Genomic DNA, 22,319 nt, shown 5'->3' with positions numbered 1-22,319 from the left:
CCAAGTGGAAGTTAAAATATAGGCACAAATATGTACTACCAATGAGAGCCAGATCAAGGATGGTTCGGATGTTCCAATTCACACTATAATATTGCACAAAACAGCACGCTAAACACCAAATACGCTGACAAACAACTTCCAATTTGGCCCTTTTCTTAATAAGCTTACTTGGAGCATTTAAGAAGGCTTCAAACACACATTGTCTACCATGCTCCGAAGCACGAGTTGTTGGTATTGGGGCCACTAGGCAGAGCACATTTTATTTGCAGACCATCATACTGCCTGCAATAAATGCCTTCCATGCATCTAGGGAAGCATGCATCGAGGGAAGTAGGTTTGCCCCACATACCCTCCAACCATTGCCCTTCTCACATTGGCTTCAAACATCTTTGGGTTGTCCCTCAACACTGCAGCTGCATCGGAGTTCAGGGGATCCTCATGGTTCGGTTGCTGGAACCCACAGAAAATTCACAAAAGTCAGTTAGGTATTGGAGGAGAAACAAACAAGAAAAAGCCTTTGAAGGAACAAGATAATACCGTGAAAAGATGATGTAAACCATATATGATGGTGTTAATATTGAGAACAGGTTTCCAGTCCTCCCGAAGGATGTTGAGGCAGACATTTCCCTCCAAGTCGATATTGGGATGGTATACCTGCAGTTGAATTATAAACCATTAGATTCTGGTATAGGTCAATTTGGAAATGACACAGAAAATAGATTGGATTTTCAAGTACAAGTTTAAATGGTACCTTGGTCTTGCACTTAACTTTGGGTGCTTCATGGGGATATATAGGGGGCACTTGGAAGGTAAAGACAAATGTACCCCCTCTGAGAAAAACAATGACGAAAATTTAATATGACAGAGTGAACCATAGAGGACTCCAGTGATGCCTCTCATGCTTTGTAACTGAATAGTCAGGAGATGGCAGGCAAAGGAAGATCTCTTACAGGTAATATCCTTCATCGGGGCGAATGGAAACCTCGAAGTTCATCAGATCATCCTTGCCATTGGGAAAGGATATAGTAGTTGTCTTGGGTAAGTTCAACTCACTGATATCTGCAAGATACAAGAATGAAAATTATCTTGTGTGCCAGTTAGGTAAGAACTAGATCTATTGCCAGTAATAAAGATACAAAATTTACCAATATACTATAAGATATTTGAGCTCAAAATATGCATAACTCAAACTCCTAAGATAAGGAGCATACAAACAAGCTACTAGAGATGCACTTGGACTTTTCTCCAACAATTACAAGAGTCAGATGAAAATAGTTGCTCAATAGATATTTCAGATTTTTAATTATAACAATTTCAGCCTGTAAAATAATTTACAGCATCATTAATACAGTAGAGAATCATATGAAAAATTAAAACTGAATGGACAAAAAGGTTATTTAACTTCAGAGATAATGAAACCTTTATGAAGACGCAATTCCCCTGCACTTTGCTTCTTGACTGGTGCCCTACCATTGGCATTTTCAGCAATTTCTCTCTGCTTTTCCTTTACTTTGAAAAGCTTAATCATTATTCCTACAGTTATAAGGAAGAGAAAGATTAGATATTTCTCAATTAAATGAGATCCTTTGTGAAAGACAAGGAACAAGACAAGACAAGAACCACCATCTAATCAACTTTACTACCAATAACTACCACATTGTACTGCTTAACAAGGCATATTCAACAGCATCAGGACAGAGAACACGACATACTTGTTTGATATATTTGTTCCAAAAGTTCGTAATACAATAGAATCTTGGGTATCTTAACCATATTTGTACTACATCATTCCAAGTTGAAGCCTTTAGCCTGTGCGAGGTTGGAGGATAAAGTTTATATAAATGCCAGCATTAATTTGACCAGTGATTGGCAATGATAATCACATCAAGTTGGCTTTTTTTTTTAATGCAAGTGAGAAGGGATTTTAGTGGAGAAGAGAACGTACATAAAAGACACCCTGGGAGGGAGTACAAAGAAGAAAGAGTTAACATAAGCCATCGATTTGTGGAAAGTTCGCCCCTTCATCTTTTTACTGATTAGATAAATCGCTTACTAATTGATAGGCCATTCCACACACACACACACACACACACACACAAATAAAAATAAAAATTAAATTAAAATAAAAACACTGATTGGTAAAATTTTGTCTTTTTAGAGTTCTTTTGCCTTTTCATTCTGAATGGGAGGAAATTTTACTGATAGTTATAGCTTAAGTATGTCTATCTTCTAAGAGATATACCTGAAAGCAGCCTTACATAATGTTCAAGTGCTGACCAAAAAAGTGTGTTGTTTCAAAGTACAGGAATTTCTTTCAAAAGGAGCTCTATTAAATCATAAAACTTCAGGTACAAATGGTAGCACAAACCCAAATTGCTAGGTTTCAAAGTGTAAGGAAGTGTCGCTGACATAAAGGTAAATTCCATCATAACAAAACTTGCATTTATTGACTAAACCTTTTCAGCACAAAACAGACATTTTGACCAATAGTAACAACATACTACAAGCTACAGCTTTTCAAAATACTCTTCAACAAAGTACACAACCAACTTACTTGCTCTGCTTTCACAAGTAGGGCAACAGAAGGGTGCAAATAATAGCTTTCTGCAAAACAACGACAAAACATATTCAGCCATTTTACAATGAAACAATTTTATATGGAAAGAGTAGGGTAGGGCATTGAACACAAGAGTGCACATCAAACATCAAACAGACAGAAGTTACAAGGCGACCACATTCCAAACAATAACAGACCACCTCATCTTATAAAATTTCAGAGCTTCAACATAGTTAGCAATTCAACGAATTATAAGTGTATCACACACATGATACACATATAATGGATGTGTTTTCGTGCATTTACTTACAAACAGAATGGAAATATATAAAGAACATATTATATATTATTAAGAATCAACTTGACCTAGAAATCGAAAGATCCTCTGTTTCTACTTTGGAAGAGGCCTCCTAACCTTGGCTAACCATTTTAGAGATTTGTCGGACTTGAGATTCATAAACTATAAGTTGCTTCTGACTGGTAACCGGTAAAGAGAACAACTGGTCTCATGCTCTTTTAAAAAAATAAACAATTTTTTATCACCATGAGAACCAAAAAATGGTCCAAATTTGTGAAGCCAAAGAAAAAATCATAAATCCAACCAAATAACTAAAGCATACCCCGAGATAGGTCACATACACATACATTATGAAAAAAAAGGGCATGCACTCACAAACATCACCAAAAAAATCCATCAAATCTCCAAGAAACTTCTTTCAGATACTAGATCAGCCATAGACAGAAAATAAAATAAAATAAAAAAGATAAACCATAGAGCGTCAATGGAAAAGGGCACCCGAACCTCAATACACCAGTTTTGCATCAAATAACCTCTTCTCCAATTTGGTGTTCTTGCATTCAAATATATTTTGATGCTAGCCAGTTTAATTTCCATAACTATAGAATGATATCAGGAGGTATATAGTCAAGAATTGACAAACACCTTCCTCCACTTATTCTCCATTATAGTCCGGATGCATGATATTGTATGTTACCAAGTAAAGAAAGAAATATGCCACATTTCTACATGCTTCTAATATATAAAACTCTGACAAAAATCACGGAGATCTAAAATATCTAGTTCTTTCACGGCTCCTCATTTTATTGACAGTTGTAAAAGGACTTCCATTTCTTGATGTGCAGCTATTTAGATTTCTCCTTTCATTTATACACAAGCCCATGTACTCCTGATCTTCTGCCAAGATTAATTTATGTTTTATTTAATCTGTGTTGGCTTCTTTTTTTTTTTATGTATGCGCACTTAGAAGGACTCATCATTGTTCTTCAGCACAGATTTTAGTTCCTTCTTTTCCTTCAATTTTTTTCACCTCCATTACAATGAATGGCTTTTATTAACTCCCTCTACTCAAGCGCAAAATTCCTTAGCTAGACCAGATTTTTCTCCCTGAATTACGTATCTTCCTTAGTTCTGGAACCCTGTTTCCATGATAGATGAGGACTTCCCTGCATATGTCTGCAAGCACACCTTTCTCCAAGGTTTGATCGTTTCTTTGGTAGAATTGCAACTTTCTTCAAGCTGAATTTCTGATTTTCAGGATAACATTGATTACCAGTTAAAAATTTATTTGGAAGTCATTAAGTTATCTCCAATTGACAATAACAATAGATCATCAGTACATGATACTTTCATAATCCAATAATCATGGTAGATTTCAAACAAAAATTTCCAGCCAGCTATCTCTGAGACGCTGAGAACAGGATTGTTTCTGGTTTAATACTGGAGTGTCTTCCGATAACAAATTATGCCTGGTAACTGGATTGAAAACTGCAATTAGTCATGAAAATAATAAATTCCACTTTTTTATCGGCATCAAATTACTGAGTAGAGATATCCATGATGCATACAATCAAGCCAATAAATAACTGGGCGTCCGTGTGACAATAACGGGTCACCACGTTATCTTCCAATTTTGCACTTGTAGCAGCAGGGGCAATGCTAAGATCAATCAAAACCCACAGGAAATCCGATCAATAGCGATTCAATGAACTACAACCCTAACTCTTTCACAGAGATCGAAAACCAACCGATTTTTTGTCTTTGTAATCCGAGTATCTTACGCCATAGAATTCAGAATGAAACCAATATCAGATAGAAACACAAACGTTAGATGACTAGTATCTCCAGAACAAAGCAAGACAGAATCGATGTAGTAAACGAAATGCAGAAAACAGAAACTCTGGAACGCTCTAATCCATTAGCAGCTGACAGTAAAACTTGCAACAATGAGAAGAAAGAAAAACATACCCGGGAAACGCGAAAAAACCAGCCCCTACTGCTGAAGCCCGATTTGCTGAGAAGCTTTCCGCTCGGAATAAATAATAGGGGAAATAAGAAAGAGAAAAATAATTGAAGGCGCTTTGAATCGAGGGAATTTCAGATCTTGAAAATTATTCGAGGCTGAACGGAGGAGAGGAGCCAAGCCCACCTTCCGTGCAGAATTCTCAAGTGGGGCATGCTAATTCAAAATGGGCCTATCATATAAATCCCCAACACCCAACAAAATCCAACAAAATAATGAAATATCGAATACGTTCCGCATATTTTCAATTGTTTAACTCGATACTGAAATCTGGACTATTAATTACGGCGGAAATATGACGAATTGGATCAGCTTTTAGAGCTTGAATTGAGATAGTTCGTTAGATTCTTTCAGCAGGCCCACCATACGAAAATACATCGAGCCCGGACTCGGTGGGTGAAGTCTCTCGCTAAAATGGAGCCGACACAATAGATAATGCTTTGACTTAGTTTAAAGTGACCGTCCGTAACGATAAGAGAAGTTTCTTCACCAGCTGGACTCTAATCCATTCCGTCTGTATAATTGCCAAAAAAATGTTCGTAGTTATCTCGAAAACCAGAAGCGTGATAATGGAGAAGCTTTATCTATCAGGGAACCGGGCAAATGATCAGTGTGTAAGGACAGGTTGGTTTAATCTGCTTCGCCAAAGATTAGCGCAATATGTCAATGAAGAGAAAAAGTTGCCGGTCTTTAGTCAATTCCAATTTCGACTTTGGTTAGATTCTCTTTAGAGAAAATCACTGCGATGGCTTTTCCATTTTTGTTTTTTTTTTCCGGTTGTCGCTGGCAAGCATCGGATGCCTCCGTCTCGATATGGACGATTTTGTGCGGTAGGCCCGCAAGGAATAGCAATTATACGACGAAGATGTGACCGAGCCAAAATTATTTCTGATATTAAAATTTCCGGATTAAGCCACCGTCGTAGAAGATTACCGAAACAGTCAACAGATTGCATTTCCGGATAAAAGTAATTTTTCTATTAGCACAATAAAATCAAATTCCCTGTCATATTGAAAAATGCCATATAAAATTATATATATAAACGATATGGCAACCTAATGGTAAATGTCACATTCGATCTTAGTTGATTCAAACCGATTCAGTCGGGTCTTGCCATTTGAGTCCTGTACCAGGACCAGTAGGCCCGTGAGTCAGACCTAAACTGACCCCGATTATTAATTGAGAGAGGTCTATGGAGGTATATTTCTGGTGGTTGAGTCAAATTTACTTGATTTTAGCAAGGCCGAAACTTTGTTCTAAGTTCGGAACACCAACATCCAGGAAAAAATCTATAACCGGATATTCGGAATTTAGGATTACGGATGGTTCTGTAATAAACCGTTCACATGGACGGATATATCATAATGTATTGCAATTTTAGGGCATATGTTGTGTCTATGCAGCCACAGGAGAGCTTCAAGAACACTGAGATGACAATAGGACCTCCATAGCAGAAAAGCAAACGCGTATATTTTCAACTCTATCGGCCGTCTCCACATTCCGGCATTCTCAGACTTTAGGAAGGTTGATTTGCAGAAATCCATTCCTGTGGCAGTAAAACAAGTTTCAGTCATAACAGATTCTGCTTTTCAGCCTAGTATATGAAGCCCAATCGATCAGTTACATTGTGAAAACATTGGGAGAATTCATAGATTAAAACGCCTTAGCAACAATGGAGTGAGAGAAGAAACATACACAAACTCGGCGGAGACCCTGTCCTTGTTCACATCACAGGGAAGTGGCCAGACGACCTGGTATGGTCCTCGCGAAATCTCTCTCTGCAGATACTTCGGGTGTGAATCTTCTGAGAAGTTCGCCACTTTCCACCAGTGACTGGAGCGTTTACCAGTGACTGTCAAGCTATTGGATGATGACATTGTTTGATCAGGTTACGATGCAGGAGTAATGAATTAAGAAAAAGGAGCAAGAAAAAGAAAATAAGCATTCTCTGCAAATTCTGCAAGAGGAATCTGACTTACTTTCGGTCATCCACCTCCACTCTCACATTCCTAATATTGACACCAGGAAGTTCGATCGTCACCACATAGTTGCAGCGGGATTCTGCAATATCCATTTTCGGAGACCGTTCAGCGCCTGTATTCCGTGATTATTTTAGATCGTTGATCCAGATAAGCTGATTTTATGATCTCTTCTACAGTCTTACTTACATTCATAGAAATGAAATTAGCTAAAAGCCTAAAACTATCTCCCACGGAATTTTATCTTAAAGATTCTTCCTTGATAGCTAGTCAACGGTAAGATCTAAGCAAGCAGAAGAAAAGAACAGAAGGGACGGAGGCATTTAGAGACAGACAAAAGACAAAAATGTAGCAGAAGCCAAAGAAATTTACATACCAGTGGAACTGGTAGTATGTCTCATCTTATTGAAGCCGTACTCTGCTTGAGCACTTACTCCCTGTCCTGGCCTAGCAAACATTGGAGGATCAGGAGAAGAAGATATGCGTTCTTGCTGCAGAGGTTGAACAGTAATATCCGACAAGATTTGATCGGATTCAGCTGGCCTCGAGAACATTGGGGCTCCAGATAAGTTGAAAGAACTGTTTTCGCTCTCAGAACAGGGAGGTAATTCCTGCGGAGTTGAACTTATCTGTTAAAATTGCAGAAACATTGAAACAGTTTGCTATTCATATTATGATGATCTACTCATGCGTTGCTTACCCAGAGTAAATAAACACTAGAAGGAGTAAAACGTCTGACCTCTTTGATTGAAGCCTGTCGCATAAAATAACCTTGAGATGCAGATCCTTGACGAGCAAAAAATGTCCGATTATCGCACCTCCGGATCACAGAGTTCAAAGTGCTGCTGCAATTCTGAGGAAGACAGAAATTTGTCAAATAATCAGAAAGAAATGACTGGTGAATGAAATTACGCATAAGACAAGTATCAAACAAGCAGCAGAAACGGCACGATCGACAGCTTAATTATACTGAACAAGATGTCAACACGACCATCGAGATTCGGCATATATCCAGTGAATTCGGAGCTTACCACGAGGAGTATATTACTGGGGTGCACTTCCTCATTTCCGACGAAGTGACCGAGGAGTCTGTTCAATCTCCTCTGCACCACTTGACTCTCCATCACTCGGATCGGGCTGTCTGATCGATCCCTTTGGAAGAGTAGATAAACTGTTTGAAGAGGAAAAGTATCAGATTTGGGGATTTTATGAGTGATCGATCTTTAGGGAGATGGAGACTGTTCAGGATATTTTGGAATAACAAAAATATCTCTCCGTCACCAAATAAAAAAGCCCTCACCAAAGAGAGGATTTTGGCGTACAGGAAAAAAATCTTTGAAACCCTTTTCTTTATCGTATTTGGACGTTATCATTTCCTGTAGATGCGACATGGATATCACCGTATCATGGCCGCCATGTCTTTGTCGTGAGCACTGCATGAACGGATGTGGCTCAAGATACCAGAAATAGGATCACATGCAGGAACGTGAGCGGAGCCTTACCACATTCGTTGTAGCCTGTGTAGCCTGCAACTTTAGTGCGTTTTTGGATTTTGTAAGTTGTAAGTCCAATTGGAAAAGATACTGGAAACTGATTAAAAATCGTTTGCAGCCAGTAGGATGGTTTTCCCAGATCTTAGCCTTTAAATAGTCGTAATTGTAATCGAGATTGTGATACAATCAAATTGCAAGGAAACGAGCGCCTTCCTGGACTGCGAGCGAGCGTTACTTTCTTCCCATACAATCGAACCGTACAGCACAAGGGCTATCTATAAAAACTCTTGTACCAATTCCTCAAATCAAACCAACTCCATCTTCGAGCTCCACCACGGTGCCAAAACAACGCAAAAAAAACTGGTAAAAAAATATTTTAAAAAATCATTAAAAAACAATCTACCATTAATTTATTTTCCCAAGCCTAAAACATCTCCTAAAGCCACAATTACAACGATCCAAACCGATCAAAGAGTTAACGATTGAAACATTAACCCGCCCTTTCGATTGAAAAACCACTTGTCCATATCACAGCAGCTGATACTCACCAGTTACTATCGTTTTCTGGACCAACCAAATTCTTAAATATGGAGACGACCGACATTGTCATTTTCATAGCAGTTGAGAGATGATTTTAGAATAATGAAATTTCTCTATTGGACTCCTTTGGAGAATATTCACAAGGGAAAACTCTCAAGTATGGTACACAACATTATTTACATTTATGTACAGGCATTATTGCCTCAAAATTCAATGCCGCTATTCAATTGAACTGAAAAAGAAGGCCTGCCAACATTGTTCAGAGGGGTTTCAACCCTGAGAACCATCCCTGCATTTCCAACATTACCATTGAACTTGGATCGGCCAACCTGTGATTTACAAGGTAACCAAACATATGAATCACTTGCACGGCTTTTCAAGCTAAAAACACCAAAGAAGACGCTACAACAAAAAAAAAAAAAAAAAAAAGGAGGATACATTACAAAGACAGCCAATAAAACATTTTTTTCTTTTTTGCTTTTCGTTAAGAATCCTTCAAGTTAGTAAAAGAAAACTTACAGCAACCGAAGCAAAAGCTGCAGGATGTGACAAACAAGAACAACCACATGTTATACTTAGTTTCTCCTTGATCGAATGGATTATCTCAGCCCGCATGCCAGGGTTGCTTCCACCAAAAGTGGGACATATGCTGACAGGTGTAACAGAACCAAAGAATGAACCAGAGGTTCGAACGAAAGAGTTATTTCGATACCAATGACAGGAGGTGAGAACCAGAAAGTGGAAAAGCAAGAGCAAAAACTAAACACATATCTCTCGTAAACTCTTTGCTCAAACTACAAGACCTCTGATAGCTAAAATATGAGTTCTTTTTACCTCAACTGGATGGTTGGTCGCATCATGAGTCCATATCTTTGCCAAGCTAAAGCTTGTGCAAGACCAAGCGAGAAAGATTTGTCAGGCCACTGCACCGTTGGTGTAATGCGCGTACCCCACTTATTCTGCAAGGAACATGAGACGAGCAGACACACAAGTGTACCATTGTAAAACATCTCTCATCTAATACCAATATCCCATCCCAAATATGTTCAACCTACAAGGAGCATGTGCTTTTTTCTTAAAATAGATCTATCCTAGAATAATACACAATTCAGCTCAGAGCAGACCCACTTACTTTGCAGGAAAAGCTAAATTTTGTGTCTCCTGGATATTGCCCTTGAGCTTGAAGTAGACCACCAAAAACAGGTAGAAAAGCACTGGTTGTTAATCCCTCACCAGCCACATATGTGAACTGCCCATTTGGGAATTGCAAATCCATGAAAGACTAAACCAAAAAAGAAAGATGTTAGAGAAAAATAAAACTAGGTTCTCAAAGAACCAAGACACTGCTTTTAAGTAATTACTCAAAGACTGAAAAAATATTACAGTAGATGGCAGCAATGGCCTCCATAAAGGAACTCTCAGTAGATAAACATAGGAAAACATTCTATTTCATCTAAGGATCGGGGGAGTAAAAGCACAAAAGATATTGTGTTTCATCACTTATGGCCTATAGAAATAGTTCAATGCAAACATGTCCTAAGAGTAATATCAGTCCTTCACAGAAAAGACTTTTCCATGATACCAACAGGCATCTCTACTTACACATGCCAACGGGTTCAGGCAGACCATTGACATAAATAGCCATCTCCTATGCTTCGACCATATGGCTGGGCAGAGTGAATGCATTCCATTCTGTAAAGAAACCAAGAGCAATTCAATGTCAGTTCAAGCACAAGATGAAGACCATATGGTCATTCAGAGAGAAAGAAAAAACACAACCTAATAAGTGCTTGCCGAGGTTAATATCACTAAAAAGTATTAAGGGGCACATTGAATCAAATCTGTGCTAACTATTGTAAAAAAATATACTAGTTTGAGACCGCTGGTTTGCACAAATTGATGTTTTACCTTGCGATCAAAACCATACCAAAGCAAATGTTGTTTTGATAAATGGACTGGCAAAAGAAGTGTTGTATCTCGGACAAAGAGCACAGGACCAAGTTGGATGAGAAAAAGAGGAGAACTCTCATTCCGAGAAGTGGAACCCCCATGTGATGCTTCAGCTCTCCACAGGTCCCCCCGTGCAAGTAAAGAACTTTCAATATCATGTGTTCTACTGTCATAAGTGGATGTGATGTTAACAACTCCCTGCACAGCACAAGATACCAAGTCAGCATTCTAAGTTGCTATCAACTTCAAACACCATAAATGCAAAGAAATTAAAATCAGTCCCAACACTGTGAACAGCATGCACACGGCAAGAGAGAGAGAGGGAGAGAATAAAAAGAACAGCAAGAATTAGCCTGCAGTCCATCAAAACAAAGATTGGAAACTAACCATTTGTGAAACAGAAATTTCAGATATCCAAGAAAACACAAAGAAGCATCAGTCAAGCATAATATCAGCAAGTTCATAGCCATACTTTACCCAAGCTATGTAAATAACACCACAGTATTTCTAAATGGTTTATGCCTACATATGCAATCATAGACAACCAACAGACAGATTAACCTAAGAAGAACACATAAAATAAAACAGAAGTTGTGCCGTCGCACCTTTTGGCAAGTGTGACAGCCAGTTGCCTTACTTTTTTTTAAATAGAGTTGCCTAACATGCACAACCTCAAAAAGTGAAATCAGTGAAATGTCAGTTTCTTAAGATTGACAGATTGTAAATAACTTCTAATCTTAACTTTGTCTAAGGTAAAAAAGTAAGGAAATTAAGGATGATCATTTTGGAAGTTTTTTTTTCTTTTTGAAAAGTCATTTTGAAGTTAAAATTGAATTAAACATCAAATGCATTTAAGTCCACAATCAGCATTATTCCATTATGGAATTTGACATGAGAAGCAGGATTAGAGAGCTTCCTCTGAGAAATAAGTGTCACATAGAAAGAAAATGAGAGAACAAATAGCTATATCAGAAATTATCATGGGCAGAAGAGCCTCAGCAATGTGTCAGTTCTCCAGTCTATTTACCCCTAAGCTTTCTGCTGGAAGAATGATAGGCAATTAAAGTCTGACAGAGACTGCTGCATGAGTAGACCTAAGCAACTCTTTAGAGGAAGACTCCTGTTGAAAACAGAACTGAAGCTTTCTAACTATTAAGTATTGCATTCCTAAGATTTTAAGGTGCAATACACGCAAAAGAGTAGATTTTTAGAAAGTCAAAGCAATTTTCCACAAGCCATGAGGTATGTAACCAAAAAGTATGCGTTGACTCACATAAGGCCACTTGTGGTTCCTTGCAGCAGAAGCTTAAAGTGGCACAGATGTATTTCCAGCTTTCTAGTACAGTGATGATCAGCATGAAGTACATGTCACTTCAAAAGAAAAAAATGAATTCACATACACAGCAAGCAGCATGCTTAATATATCCAGATTGAAGTATGAATCTATCCATTTCAAAGGATTAATATGTTACCTATATTATTGCCTTGGTGGCCAATTTTATAACTTATAACCTTTATAAGAGCAGTATTTTTGCTTTATTGTTGCCCCCCGTGTCTACCACTAACTAATACCATATTCTTAGATACTCAACCAATATGCCAAAAACTTTACAGCTGATACAATGATAAAAGTTAAGACTCTTAAACTTATCGCATACTAGGCTAGCCAGAACCAACACTCACACCCTTACGTGGGGCTCCATTAGATCATAACAATCCACTAAGCTCACATGCATCTCCATGACAACCTATAAAAAGACTATTCCAGATTAAGTAGACTTTTTCTCCTTTGAAAGTTTTCCCTCTAACGTTGAGTAACCTAAACCTGCACCCATACCCTAGGTTGGATTCTACTATATCATAACCATCCAGTATGATTCTATGCCAACATCCACGAGGGCCCAATCTATAATGACTTCCATTCCAGATCAAGTAACCCTTCTCACCTAGTGGCGGCTCTCACTCTAGCATTAGATATCAACATAAGATGTGATTTCTACTCTAACACAGCACTTTAGATATCAACCCAATATGCTAAAAGGTCTAACAATTGATGGAACATGGAAAATTAGACTCTTAAACCCATCACACACTATCCAATGCCCATAGCATAGATTGGGCCCCATAGAACCACAAAAATATATAATGTAAACAGCATTTGAGTTAGAAACTATTTAAAGACCTCCTAAAGAATATATGTCCCATGTTAGCTGAGCATAGGCTGAAAGCTCAAATCCGATGCCTGTAAATGTGAGGTCTTGAATTTGCATCTTTACGCATCCAGTGATGTAACCAATCTCACAAGTGGAATGTGTCTCTGCATAAACCAAAGGGAACCTCCAATAAGAGCTCTCTCTGTTTTAGTATTCACAGAATGACTTCTTAAATCCACTCAATTCTCACTCTTCATAAGTCCTTACTACACTCCCATCAACACAAGCACGATGCACCCATACCCTAGTGATACTTGAATCCAAGATCTCAAACTAAGAGCCCCTATGAGGCCACTGAGCCTAGAGATGGCAGCAAGTCAGGTTTTGCAGGAAGCCGCCCTGTCCTGAATGCAGGGACGGGGTCATATATTTTTACTGTTGGATAGACCCAAATCCTGTGCGAAAAATACCTTATTTTAATGAATATACCTTCTTAAACTTTTTTAATGCTCAAAATGGTAATGGGTTAAAGAATTAGACATTTATTTTAATACATTAGACACTTTTTTTAATGAATGTTCTCTTTTTTTAATACGCAAAGGACCATAAAGATGAGGTAGAAAAATCAACCCCATCACAGGACAAAGCGGGGACGAGGTTGTAGGGTGAGGTTGCAGGAATGGAGTTGGGCTTTTAAAACCCACCCCAAACCTGTCCTGCTGACATCCCCTAATGAGCCAAAGGCCCAATTCACAATGCCATTCATTTTTTTGAATTATAACTTGTATAAACATATGAAATGAACTAATAGCACATGCCCATTGACTTCCCGTTGTATTACCTTCAAAATAACGCTAAATTGCTTGTTATGAGTCCAACTTTTATCTTGAGGGTTCATTAGTAGAAAGGAAGGAGGGGTGCAAGAGGCAATGAAGACCAAACTCCTTAGAAGTTCGTAACTCTTACGGGATGGTATTTAAAAGGCACTTTTCACAGAATGTATTCCATTTTAAAAAGCATTATAATTGTATTAGAGAAACCAAGTCTAATGTTACTCAAATTTGTTATAGCAACGGACTGAGCTCAAGCTTTATTGGAAGCACAACATTGAAATGTCCATATTTAACTGACACTTGAACAAAGCTAATCTTTGATAAACATCGTAGAGCTCAAAGCAATGAAGCTCCCCTCAAGCTCATAGTCCAGAACATGCTTAATATGTAAACCTTTCGCTAGTAGTTGAAATGGCATTAACAGTTTGTTACTGTCCTAAATACACAAATACGTGGAAACTGTAACGAAGAATTGCATTTTTTGTGAAAGAAGTTTTGCATACATAATTTTTGTTAATGAATTTCACGGTTACTATGCTTACTGATTAGTACACACTGTACCATAACTTTTAGTTATTATAGTTTAGGTTGTGATACAACTGAGTAGAAGTGGAATGAAGACAACTTCAACATTAAAGGAGTTAATGTATCTAAGAGGGTATACTCAACATTATATAAATTTTAGAACAATATGAAGAACTGAAAGGCAAGCAAAGTACATGTATCCGACAAGCAATCATCATACGGGCTGAGGTCACAAAGAGGTTATAATGTAAAAATGAGTACATCAAACTGAACCGACTAAGTTTTCCCAGGCTAAAACGTCAACTGCCCAAACAGACTCAGGTCCCAGACGTGTTAAATACTAACAACATGCAGTATATATTAGCAAGATTATTACTTCATAACAACTACATCTTATGTGCTTCAAAAACAGTATCTATTTATACAGAGAGAAGACGAATTTTATTGAGCTTGAATAAAATAAACAGCGGTTGCAAACTAAACAAGTAGCTGCGACGCAACACTAGTCGATGCAGACATGAAATGAAAATAACTTCAGCACAAACTTTATCTTCATGCTTAGAGATGCGACCAGAACGTATTTGTGAAACCGATGATCATCCTTGAAGATGATTCAAGCAAGCAGAAAATAAAATGAATTGCATGATAGAGAAAAAAGATGGCATAAACTAAATAACAACCACACCTGTGACCTGCCAATATGCCCCGAAGACTTCAGATTCAAGCCAAAACTTTCCTCATCTGCATACTCATCCACACCCAATGCGGAATCCACAAATCCACAATCCCTAAGGTTTTCTGCAGCCAATCCAAAATTTTCTTGACGACGCTCAAAAATCTCATCCCGTTCTCCATTACGCAAAGTGACCCTAGACGATGCCTCCTCAGCCACTTCATGTCGGAAAGGCAATGGCAGCCTCCGGAAAAATTGTTGAACGACTCCGTTCAAGCAAGCACCAAACTCCGCCCCAGCTTGCCCCAATCTGTTACCAATATCAAATATTGCAGAAACGCCAGTGATACCAGAATTATCTGTTGCAAAGCCAAAATCCTTTTTAGTGGGAGCCGGGAATTCGACGTGCTGGGGATTCGGCCACGAGAAGGAGGACGGGTTAATGTGAGACTGGATTAAGCCGCTAAACCCTTGGGCAAGTCGGTCTGCAATATCTTGACCGTGACGATGAATCTCCTCCCACGCTTCAAGAGATCTCTCGACAGACATCTGGAAGACTTGTTTAGTTGGGTTTCTGACCCGCTTATCTTCGCCTCTCTGGTGTTTTTATCTTCACTTCCCAAGCCAAACAAACATGCGAGAGACAAAATGAATCACTCTTACCCAACTACAAGTCGGTCAACAAGGAACCCTGTTTTCCGATCAAAGGAGCATCGGGAAAATAACCGCATAAATTAATGATTAATACTCTCCAAATTGATGTTGCCTGGAAAGAACTAGAAGCAGCAGAACAACAAGGCAAGCAAAAACTGGAAACTCTTTTTGGTCCAAAAAAAATCAGGAAGCTGATGTTGTCATCTATTCAGACGAACCCGATCGAAGAAACCTAGAAGCGTAAAGGTACATACAGACAGGATTTGGGTTTTGTATAAAATCAAAAAGAGTAAAACTAACTTCCCGAAACAGGCAACAGAGCGGAAGTAGAGAGACAGAGATAACAGACGGCCAGCAGATAAGGGAGTGGGTTTGGGAAATGGGAATAGGTATTATTGCGTGGTGACTGGTGAGTAACCGAGCGATTCGTTTTCAAACAATGAAATCAATCCGTTCCATAAAGTCCATAGTTGCGTAGCATCAACTCACTTTCCGCGATACCGAGTCTCGAATCGGTCGCTTATCAGAAAGAAATGTACCTGGAACGCGAACAACCTGAACTAGTTTTACCGCTTCAAAAAACAGATGACCAATAGATGAGTAGGAAATTTCCAATTTTCCCTTCAGCTTGATTATGGAAAGGGAAATCAGGAATGAATCGATTGATGCAACGGTGGACGATGAGCAACGCGATTATTTGAAAGATTAGGTTTACGTGCGGCTGCAGCCCTAGTTATCTTCTTTCCTGATCATGGGGCTAAGAAAGAGCGAAAGCTAAATATGCAGGAGTGAGGGTATCTCTCGCGTAGGACACACTGACGTTGAGATGCAGATGAACCATATCCAGATACACTTGGCTCCACTTTCGAGCTTTCTGGATCAAGTAAACAAAACAAATTACACTAGAAGGTGGGGTGGGAATGGGAATGGCAATATAAAAATGGCGTACTGTAAGCGTTAAAAGTTACAAATTGTAAACTTGGAAGCCGACATTATCAGAGGAAAGAGGTAAGAGCTTGACCCGCCACCGAACACAACAGGAGAGGCACGTTCAGATATAACCAGGTTAAAAGTTGAATGAATTGGTATCATATAAAGTTTGCTTAAGTAAGAAATTAATTTCTTCAAAAAGTTGGCACTGAATTGTAGTTAGTGTTTAGGGAATTTAGGTGGTTCAAATGGTATCACGGGGAAATTGCATGTTGTATGGATCAATGGTTGCGGAAGCTTCCCCAAATCAATCAAAGAAGTAGTTTTACTTTAGATATAAGAAATATTAGACAAGTCTAACAATTGCACTTTGTATAGACTAGTTTATTTTTGGAAATTTCTGAAATCTATCTATCATAATTGGAGATAGGGGTGACACTGAGCTGAACCGAACCCGAACCTGCCTATGTTTGAGCTGAATTTGATTTAAATGTTTCGAACTCAAGCTCAATTGTTATCAAATTCGAGTCTAATAATTTTAACCGAGTTCGAGTTGAACTCGATATTCAACATTCATTTAAATTTTTTTAAGAAATACATGTATCGAGTTTGTGCTCCAGCATACATTTAAAACTTTTCAAAAAATAATAAATTATTTATAAAATTATACATACATTTTACATAAATTTGGGAATTACCTTTACTTAAAAATCGGGCATAAGGGTGGCATCGAATCCAGCTGAGTCCGAATATTGTTCAAGTCGACTTTGATTTAAATATTTAGAACTCGAGTTCAAGCTGACCCTAGATTAATTTTAGCCTCGAACCTAAATTGTAATCAAACTCGAGTCTAATAATTTTAACTAAGTTCAAGTTTGAACTCTAGCCGAATTTGAGTTAAACACGCCAATAATGGATTGAATTTCAATAATGGATTAAAACGTTCCAATATTGATATTTTTTACTCCAAATATTGTCTAACTTGTTTTGTAATTTTTGAATTTGGCCATAAATTTATTATAGCCTCCTTAGTGCCCTGGTTGTTTTCTTATGATACATATTTCCAAAAAAACCTTTAAATAAAATCCTATTACTATCAGTTTACATTCTTTTGTATCAAATAAATTAGTAAAATCCTTAAACTCTCCTTCCTCGTTAACTAAGTTTAGGGGAGAAATAATTAGTTTACATTCTTTTTGTGTTCATTCCTTGGTTCATTAAGCAATCCACAAACTATAAAATTGACCATACATTAGGATTGAATTAAAACTTCCCTTTCAAAAACCTCGAGTATGAAATGCATAGCCATAGCCGTGCATGGGAGAAAGAGATGAGAATTAGACACTATGAAATATCTAAATTAAATAAAATCAAATTAGTAAGTAAAGTGACATTTTCATGACAAAAAAATATACGCCATATAATGATCAAAACTGTTTTGATTGATAAAAATTTTCTGGTTTTTGTGCATTTTTAGAATAAAATATCTTTCATTTGATTTCTTTTAGTTCCTTTTTGTCTTTAAGAGACGTTTCCTCGTAGAAACGTTCGTTGTTTCTTGAATTTTTTTTTTTTTTACCGCCAGCGAAGGCATCGTTCAATGATTACATACCGTATCAGTTTCTTTTTCCTGCCGTGTGGTCGATCTCTATGCCTCTCACTTTCCGTCCGTTCTGTTTGCCAGAGAAAGAAGAAAAAACTCCTTCTGATCTCTGCAGAAGTTCCAGACTTCTGTTTTGGAGAGCTTCCTTGTTCGGTTCTTCGATGCTGTTCTAATTGTTTTGGTGCTCGATAGCTCGCTTTTTCTTTCATAAATGGAGGAAGCCAGACACTACTCTACCGTCCAAGCTGTGAAATTCAACCATTTGGAAGTTAGGGTTGCCCGCTTTAACCTTGAAGAGGATCCCGAGAATGACAATTATTCTCCTCAACAGGTAATTCACGTTGTTGTACCCTGAAGGGGCATAGGTTTTCGATGTAGTTGTTTTTACTTTGGATTCATCGAATCGATTAGCTAGTAGGATTTGATTGTTTGATTTCAAATTTTTACTTTAGTATTTAATATGTCCGGTCTTAGTTCTCATTAGTCGTTGTAGTTTGCCACTTTACCTTGAATTGTTCTTACCATGTTAGTTATGGAGGATGAATTGAATTAATTTTTTATTTTTATGATTTCCATATCAGAACTTACTGGGCGAAGTGTAGCGGATTCGATCTGTTTAGGTTGAAAGTTTAATCTTTAACTGTGGCCTCTTCCTGGTGTTCCTTCGATTCTAATGAAGCTATTGAATTCACTCAATTTTGCGAGTTGAACCGTAATCTAAAATTTCCCTATATACTATCAGAACCTACGGGCCAAAATGAAATGCTTGGTCTGATGAATGTTATTATATGATATAATAAAAAATTTGACCTGGCTATGATGTTACTTATATTTGTACTCGAGTGCCCTGATTACAAACTGAATATAACTTCTAAGCATGGGACCAGGTGTCTCGTGACGAGAGGCAAAATGAAGGACACTCTTCCGCAATAATTGCTCAATTATCATTTGAAGAAACAAACGGGGATACACACTGTCTATCCAACAACGATCTGAGTGATAAGTCACTTTGTCAAGAAAAAATTGACAATCGGAAACAAAGAAGATATTTTTGTTATGACTCACCTCTCTATGAAGACACTGGTATATGGATACCAGTCTCAGTTCCGCCCATGCCCGAAGGTGATCTTGAGGAATGGCAAAGGGACTCTGGATCTATTGGTGGGTACTTCCCAGAGGGTGACATGGGTTGGAACCAATTTGTAGGACAAGATAAAGAGCTGACAATGTGGGATGTAGTTGTCGAAATGTTATTGGCTGCCAGGGAGAAAGTAAGTAGTTTCACTTCCGGGGAGTTCCAAAAATGTCACATGGCATGGATATCAACCCATCTCTTAGAGCAAGTGTGGGAAGAGATGGGTCAAACTCTTGATAAGGCAAATTTTGGTAACTTGAAGGAAGTTCTTGAAGCTGATCCTCCAAAGTGGTTGGCTGACAGTTCTACGTCTACTTGCATGTTGTGTAATATTCGCTTTCATCCAATCATGTGTTCTAGGCACCACTGCAGGTTCTGTGGTGGGATATTTTGCAGAGATTGTTCTAGAGGGAGAAGCTTGTTACCGGCCAAGTTCCGATTTGGAGACCCACAAAGAGTTTGTGATGTGTGCTGCGTGAGGCTTGAGTCTGTTCAACCATACCTAATGGATCAAGTGAGTCGAGCAGCTCAGGTGCCTACCCATGATCTGACAGATCTTAGCACTTTGAGGTCTTGGGTGAATTTTCCATGGGGTCAGACAATGGAATATGAGATTTACAAAGCCACGAATACTGTACGAGGTTACAGTAAGGTACAATTTTCTACCTATTATTAAGTTAACTCTAGCCTTTGTTTCTTTGGTTTTGAATTTCACACAGCTCTGAGGTATCTTATGTCCACATGAATATCACTGATATTTATTGAAAAGAAAAAAAGAAAAAAACTGTTGCCACCCATCCCTTTCTCTACCTCTGCTTGTCTCTTCAGTAAATTACTTTAATTGTAGTCTTTTGGAACTATAACGAGAACTTTTTCTGACACTTTTATTGATTATCAGGTTGGTTTAATAAGACCTGAGAAGTCCATTCCTGATGCTATTCTTAGAGAAGCAAAAGGCCTTGCTATTCTTACTGTTGTGAAGGCTGGTCTGACAGTCACCTACAACATTGGAACGGGTCTTGTTGTTGCTCGCAGAGAAGATGGATCGTGGTCTCCGCCCTCTGCCATTTCATCATTTGGTGTCGGTTGGGGACCTCAGGTAAATTATCCTTTTTCTGTTGGAATGTGAAAGATTTGTTTAACTGAAGTCGTACCTTGTTCAATCATATTCTTTTTTTTTAGTGCATATTGCATTATGAGTAAGGTAGAGTTTGTATTTATGTGGTTTTTCTTTCCTATTGTTGATATTATTACTTAACCAAATAGAAATGTGCCTAGTACTGATTTATATTTTTTGAAAACGCTGCTGTTAGAGTGGAGGGGCATTGACAGATTTTATCATCGTACTGAGAACAAGTGACGCTGTTAAAACTTTTAGTGGAAATCTTCATTTTTCTGTTGGAGCTGGTTTTAGTGCAGCAGCTGGTATTATTGGGCATACAGCTGAAGCTGATCTGCGAGCTGGCAATGGTGGTTATGCAGCATGTTATACCTATAGTTGTAGTAAAGGTAGACTACAACCATTGCATTTTATCATTGCTAACATATCAAATTATGTTGTGTTACTGTTGTCATTCTTTTGGGTGGACATTGCAGACAAAAGTATGAGCTTTTCCAGATCTTTCACAAGCCAAACCTGTTTTCAGCCTACGAAGTTTTTACCATGTGCAGACATTTAGAGTCCCTAAGATCCTTCTCATCATGATTGATAGCATGACGTTGTGCAACTCTTTTAGTAGATGAATATTTGAAAAGAGAATTACCTCACCTCCTGAAATAATCTACTTAGTTCGAACTCCTGAAATATGCAGCTAAAAAGAAATCAGCACAGTATCCAATGTCAAAGTTTTCAGAGAAGACAAAGCGTTGAATTTTTCCTGAACTTTTTTATTTCTATCTCTACTATTATCTCCTTTTCTCTTTCCACATTGCACTTCTCTTCACTAAACCGTAAGCCCTTGCCTGTAAAAATTGAACTGTCATTTCTCTGCTGCTATAGTTTGGATTAAATTGTGTTTAGATTTAGTTTGTGAACATTCTTGTCCCTGCTTGTCTGGTGTTCAGCTGAAACCTCATGTTATCTCTTATTTTTGGTGGCTGTATAGACCAAAGACATGACTAATCTGGTCTATTTAGTATCCGCAATAGTTTGATCCATGCCTCCTGGCTGCGATTTGGAATATGTGCGTCACTGTAAGTGAGCAAAATTTTGTATACTTGCAGAAAAGCATATTTATGTAGGGACTGTCAGTTTTTTTGTTGAACTAGAATAACCTGATTTTGATGGATTTTGACCTTATTTGCGAGATCCTGTAGCCCTTGTGATATATATATATATATATATAAAGTCGAGTAAATGTTATGTGAGAAATAATTTTGGAAAGTCTGGTGTTTGGTGTCATTCTTTATTCTGGTAAAAATCGTGAGAAATCCTGTCCACCTTTGTTTGTGCTGAAGGGATCATAACTACACATACTTGCTTGATTTATCAGGTGTTTTCGTGGGTTGTTCACTTGAAGGAAGTATTGTCACCACCCGTACGTCAGAGAACTCCAGATTTTATGGTAGTTCATCCATCAGTGCTTCAGATATTCTTCAAGGATCATTACCTAAGCCACCTGCTGCTGCGATTCTCTATCGCGCACTTTCAGACCTCTACCGGAGGTTTGACAAATGATTAATACATGAAGTTTGTCTTCCTGCCAAATCTAAACGCTACAGGGTGCGGCTGGGTTTCACGAGCTGTAGGTGTTTCCTATTGCTAACGCTGCCGATCTTGTACAGTGCAGCCAATTCAATGTAAATAATTGGTGTATGGTTAGTAAGATAACAGAACATCAACCTAAGGGTTCCATTCATTTGTATATGATCGCAGTTGTGTTTACTTTTACTATTATTTTTTTAGCTACGTCTCCTTGATCATGAATCTCGGTTAGGCCGGTTATCGGATGGTAATGTGGGGTGATGGTGATT

At 38.1% G+C, this 22,319-nt stretch overlaps 4 protein-coding genes across 6 annotated transcripts; 1 reads left to right on the top strand and 3 right to left on the bottom strand.

Moving 5' to 3' along the window:
• Positions 1-5: 5 nt before the first annotated feature.
• Positions 6-4,996, bottom strand: LOC137962675 (NEDD8-conjugating enzyme Ubc12-like). Its single transcript, XM_068809680.1, has 7 exons — positions 4,824-4,996; positions 2,555-2,604; positions 1,420-1,533; positions 951-1,059; positions 752-830; positions 538-654; positions 6-450 (listed from the first exon to the last, which is right to left on the bottom strand). The coding sequence occupies exons 3-7, from the start codon at positions 1,526-1,528 to the stop codon at positions 307-309; spliced, it is 558 nt and encodes a 185-aa protein (XP_068665781.1). The 5' UTR covers positions 1,529-1,533; positions 2,555-2,604; positions 4,824-4,996; the 3' UTR covers positions 6-306.
• Positions 4,997-6,225: 1,229 nt separating this feature from the next.
• On the bottom strand, positions 6,226-8,120 carry LOC137963628 (uncharacterized). 2 transcript variants are annotated; one of them, XM_068810773.1, is made up of 6 exons: positions 7,889-8,120; positions 7,597-7,710; positions 7,234-7,468; positions 6,858-6,972; positions 6,574-6,738; positions 6,226-6,424 (listed from the first exon to the last, which is right to left on the bottom strand). In XM_068810773.1, exons 1-6 carry the CDS (start codon positions 7,979-7,981, stop codon positions 6,388-6,390), a joined length of 759 nt encoding a protein of 252 aa, XP_068666874.1. In that variant the 5' UTR covers positions 7,982-8,120; the 3' UTR covers positions 6,226-6,387. The 2 variants fall into 2 exon arrangements, with proteins under 2 accessions (XP_068666874.1, XP_068666875.1); XM_068810774.1 differs by having other exon boundaries at positions 6,858-6,939.
• Positions 8,121-8,988: 868 nt separating this feature from the next.
• Positions 8,989-16,019, bottom strand: LOC137963172 (uncharacterized). Of its 2 annotated transcripts, XM_068810344.1 has the most exons (7): positions 15,037-16,019; positions 10,799-11,038; positions 10,493-10,582; positions 10,023-10,172; positions 9,725-9,849; positions 9,410-9,539; positions 8,989-9,219 (listed from the first exon to the last, which is right to left on the bottom strand). In XM_068810344.1, the coding sequence occupies exons 1-7, from the start codon at positions 15,571-15,573 to the stop codon at positions 9,094-9,096; spliced, it is 1,398 nt and encodes a 465-aa protein (XP_068666445.1). In that variant the 5' UTR covers positions 15,574-16,019; the 3' UTR covers positions 8,989-9,093. The 2 variants fall into 2 exon arrangements, with proteins under 2 accessions (XP_068666445.1, XP_068666446.1); XM_068810345.1 differs by lacking the exon at positions 9,410-9,539.
• A 2,180-nt stretch (positions 16,020-18,199) lies between these two features.
• On the top strand, positions 18,200-22,236 carry LOC137962271 (uncharacterized). The gene is made up of 5 exons (XM_068809043.1): positions 18,200-18,542; positions 19,099-19,998; positions 20,245-20,445; positions 20,660-20,855; positions 21,839-22,236. Exons 1-5 carry the CDS (start codon positions 18,423-18,425, stop codon positions 22,021-22,023), a joined length of 1,602 nt encoding a protein of 533 aa, XP_068665144.1. The 5' UTR covers positions 18,200-18,422; the 3' UTR covers positions 22,024-22,236.
• The last annotated feature ends 83 nt before the right edge of the window (positions 22,237-22,319 follow it).

The sequence above is a fragment of the Aristolochia californica genome, unplaced genomic scaffold (assembly GCF_029961685.1).
Source record: "Aristolochia californica isolate CCGP_79_NKW_82.1479 unplaced genomic scaffold, dmAriCali1.0.hap1 SCAF_4, whole genome shotgun sequence".
Taxonomy (NCBI): domain Eukaryota; kingdom Viridiplantae; phylum Streptophyta; class Magnoliopsida; order Piperales; family Aristolochiaceae; genus Aristolochia; species Aristolochia californica.
This window is presented reverse-complemented; position numbering and strand designations above follow the sequence as displayed.

Bases quoted from the DNA above. Each gene is read 5' to 3' on its own strand.
- LOC137963628 (XM_068810773.1), bottom strand. From the start codon at position 7,981: ATGGAGAGTCAAGTGGTGCAGAGGAGATTGAACAGACTCCTCGGTCAC. The intron at 7,711-7,888 runs GTAAGCTCCGAA...TGTCTTCCTCAG, and splicing joins CCAGTAATATACTCCTCGTG to AATTGCAGCAGCACTTTGAA. The intron at 7,469-7,596 runs GTCAGACGTTTT...TCAACTCCGCAG, and splicing joins GACAGGCTTCAATCAAAGAG to GAATTACCTCCCTGTTCTGA.
- LOC137963172 (XM_068810344.1), bottom strand. From the start codon at position 15,573: ATGTCTGTCGAGAGATCTCTTGAAGCGTGGGAGGAGATTCATCGTCAC. The intron at 10,173-10,492 runs GTAAGTAGAGAT...TTTTTGGTTTAG, and splicing joins GCCTGAACCCGTTGGCATGT to TCTTTCATGGATTTGCAATT. The intron at 9,540-9,724 runs GTAAAAAGAACT...TACACCTGTCAG, and splicing joins CGACCAACCATCCAGTTGAG to CATATGTCCCACTTTTGGTG.
- LOC137962675 (XM_068809680.1), bottom strand. From the start codon at position 1,528: ATGATTAAGCTTTTCAAAGTAAAGGAAAAGCAGAGAGAAATTGCTGAA. The intron at 1,060-1,419 runs GTTTCATTATCT...TGTATCTTGCAG, and splicing joins GGAATTGCGTCTTCATAAAG to ATATCAGTGAGTTGAACTTA. The intron at 831-950 runs GTAAGAGATCTT...TGTTTTTCTCAG, and splicing joins CCCGATGAAGGATATTACCT to AGGGGGTACATTTGTCTTTA.
- LOC137962271 (XM_068809043.1), top strand. From the start codon at position 18,423: ATGGAGGAAGCCAGACACTACTCTACCGTCCAAGCTGTGAAATTCAAC. The intron at 18,543-19,098 runs GTAATTCACGTT...GCATGGGACCAG, and splicing joins ACAATTATTCTCCTCAACAG to GTGTCTCGTGACGAGAGGCA. The intron at 20,856-21,838 runs GTAGACTACAAC...TTGATTTATCAG, and splicing joins TACCTATAGTTGTAGTAAAG to GTGTTTTCGTGGGTTGTTCA.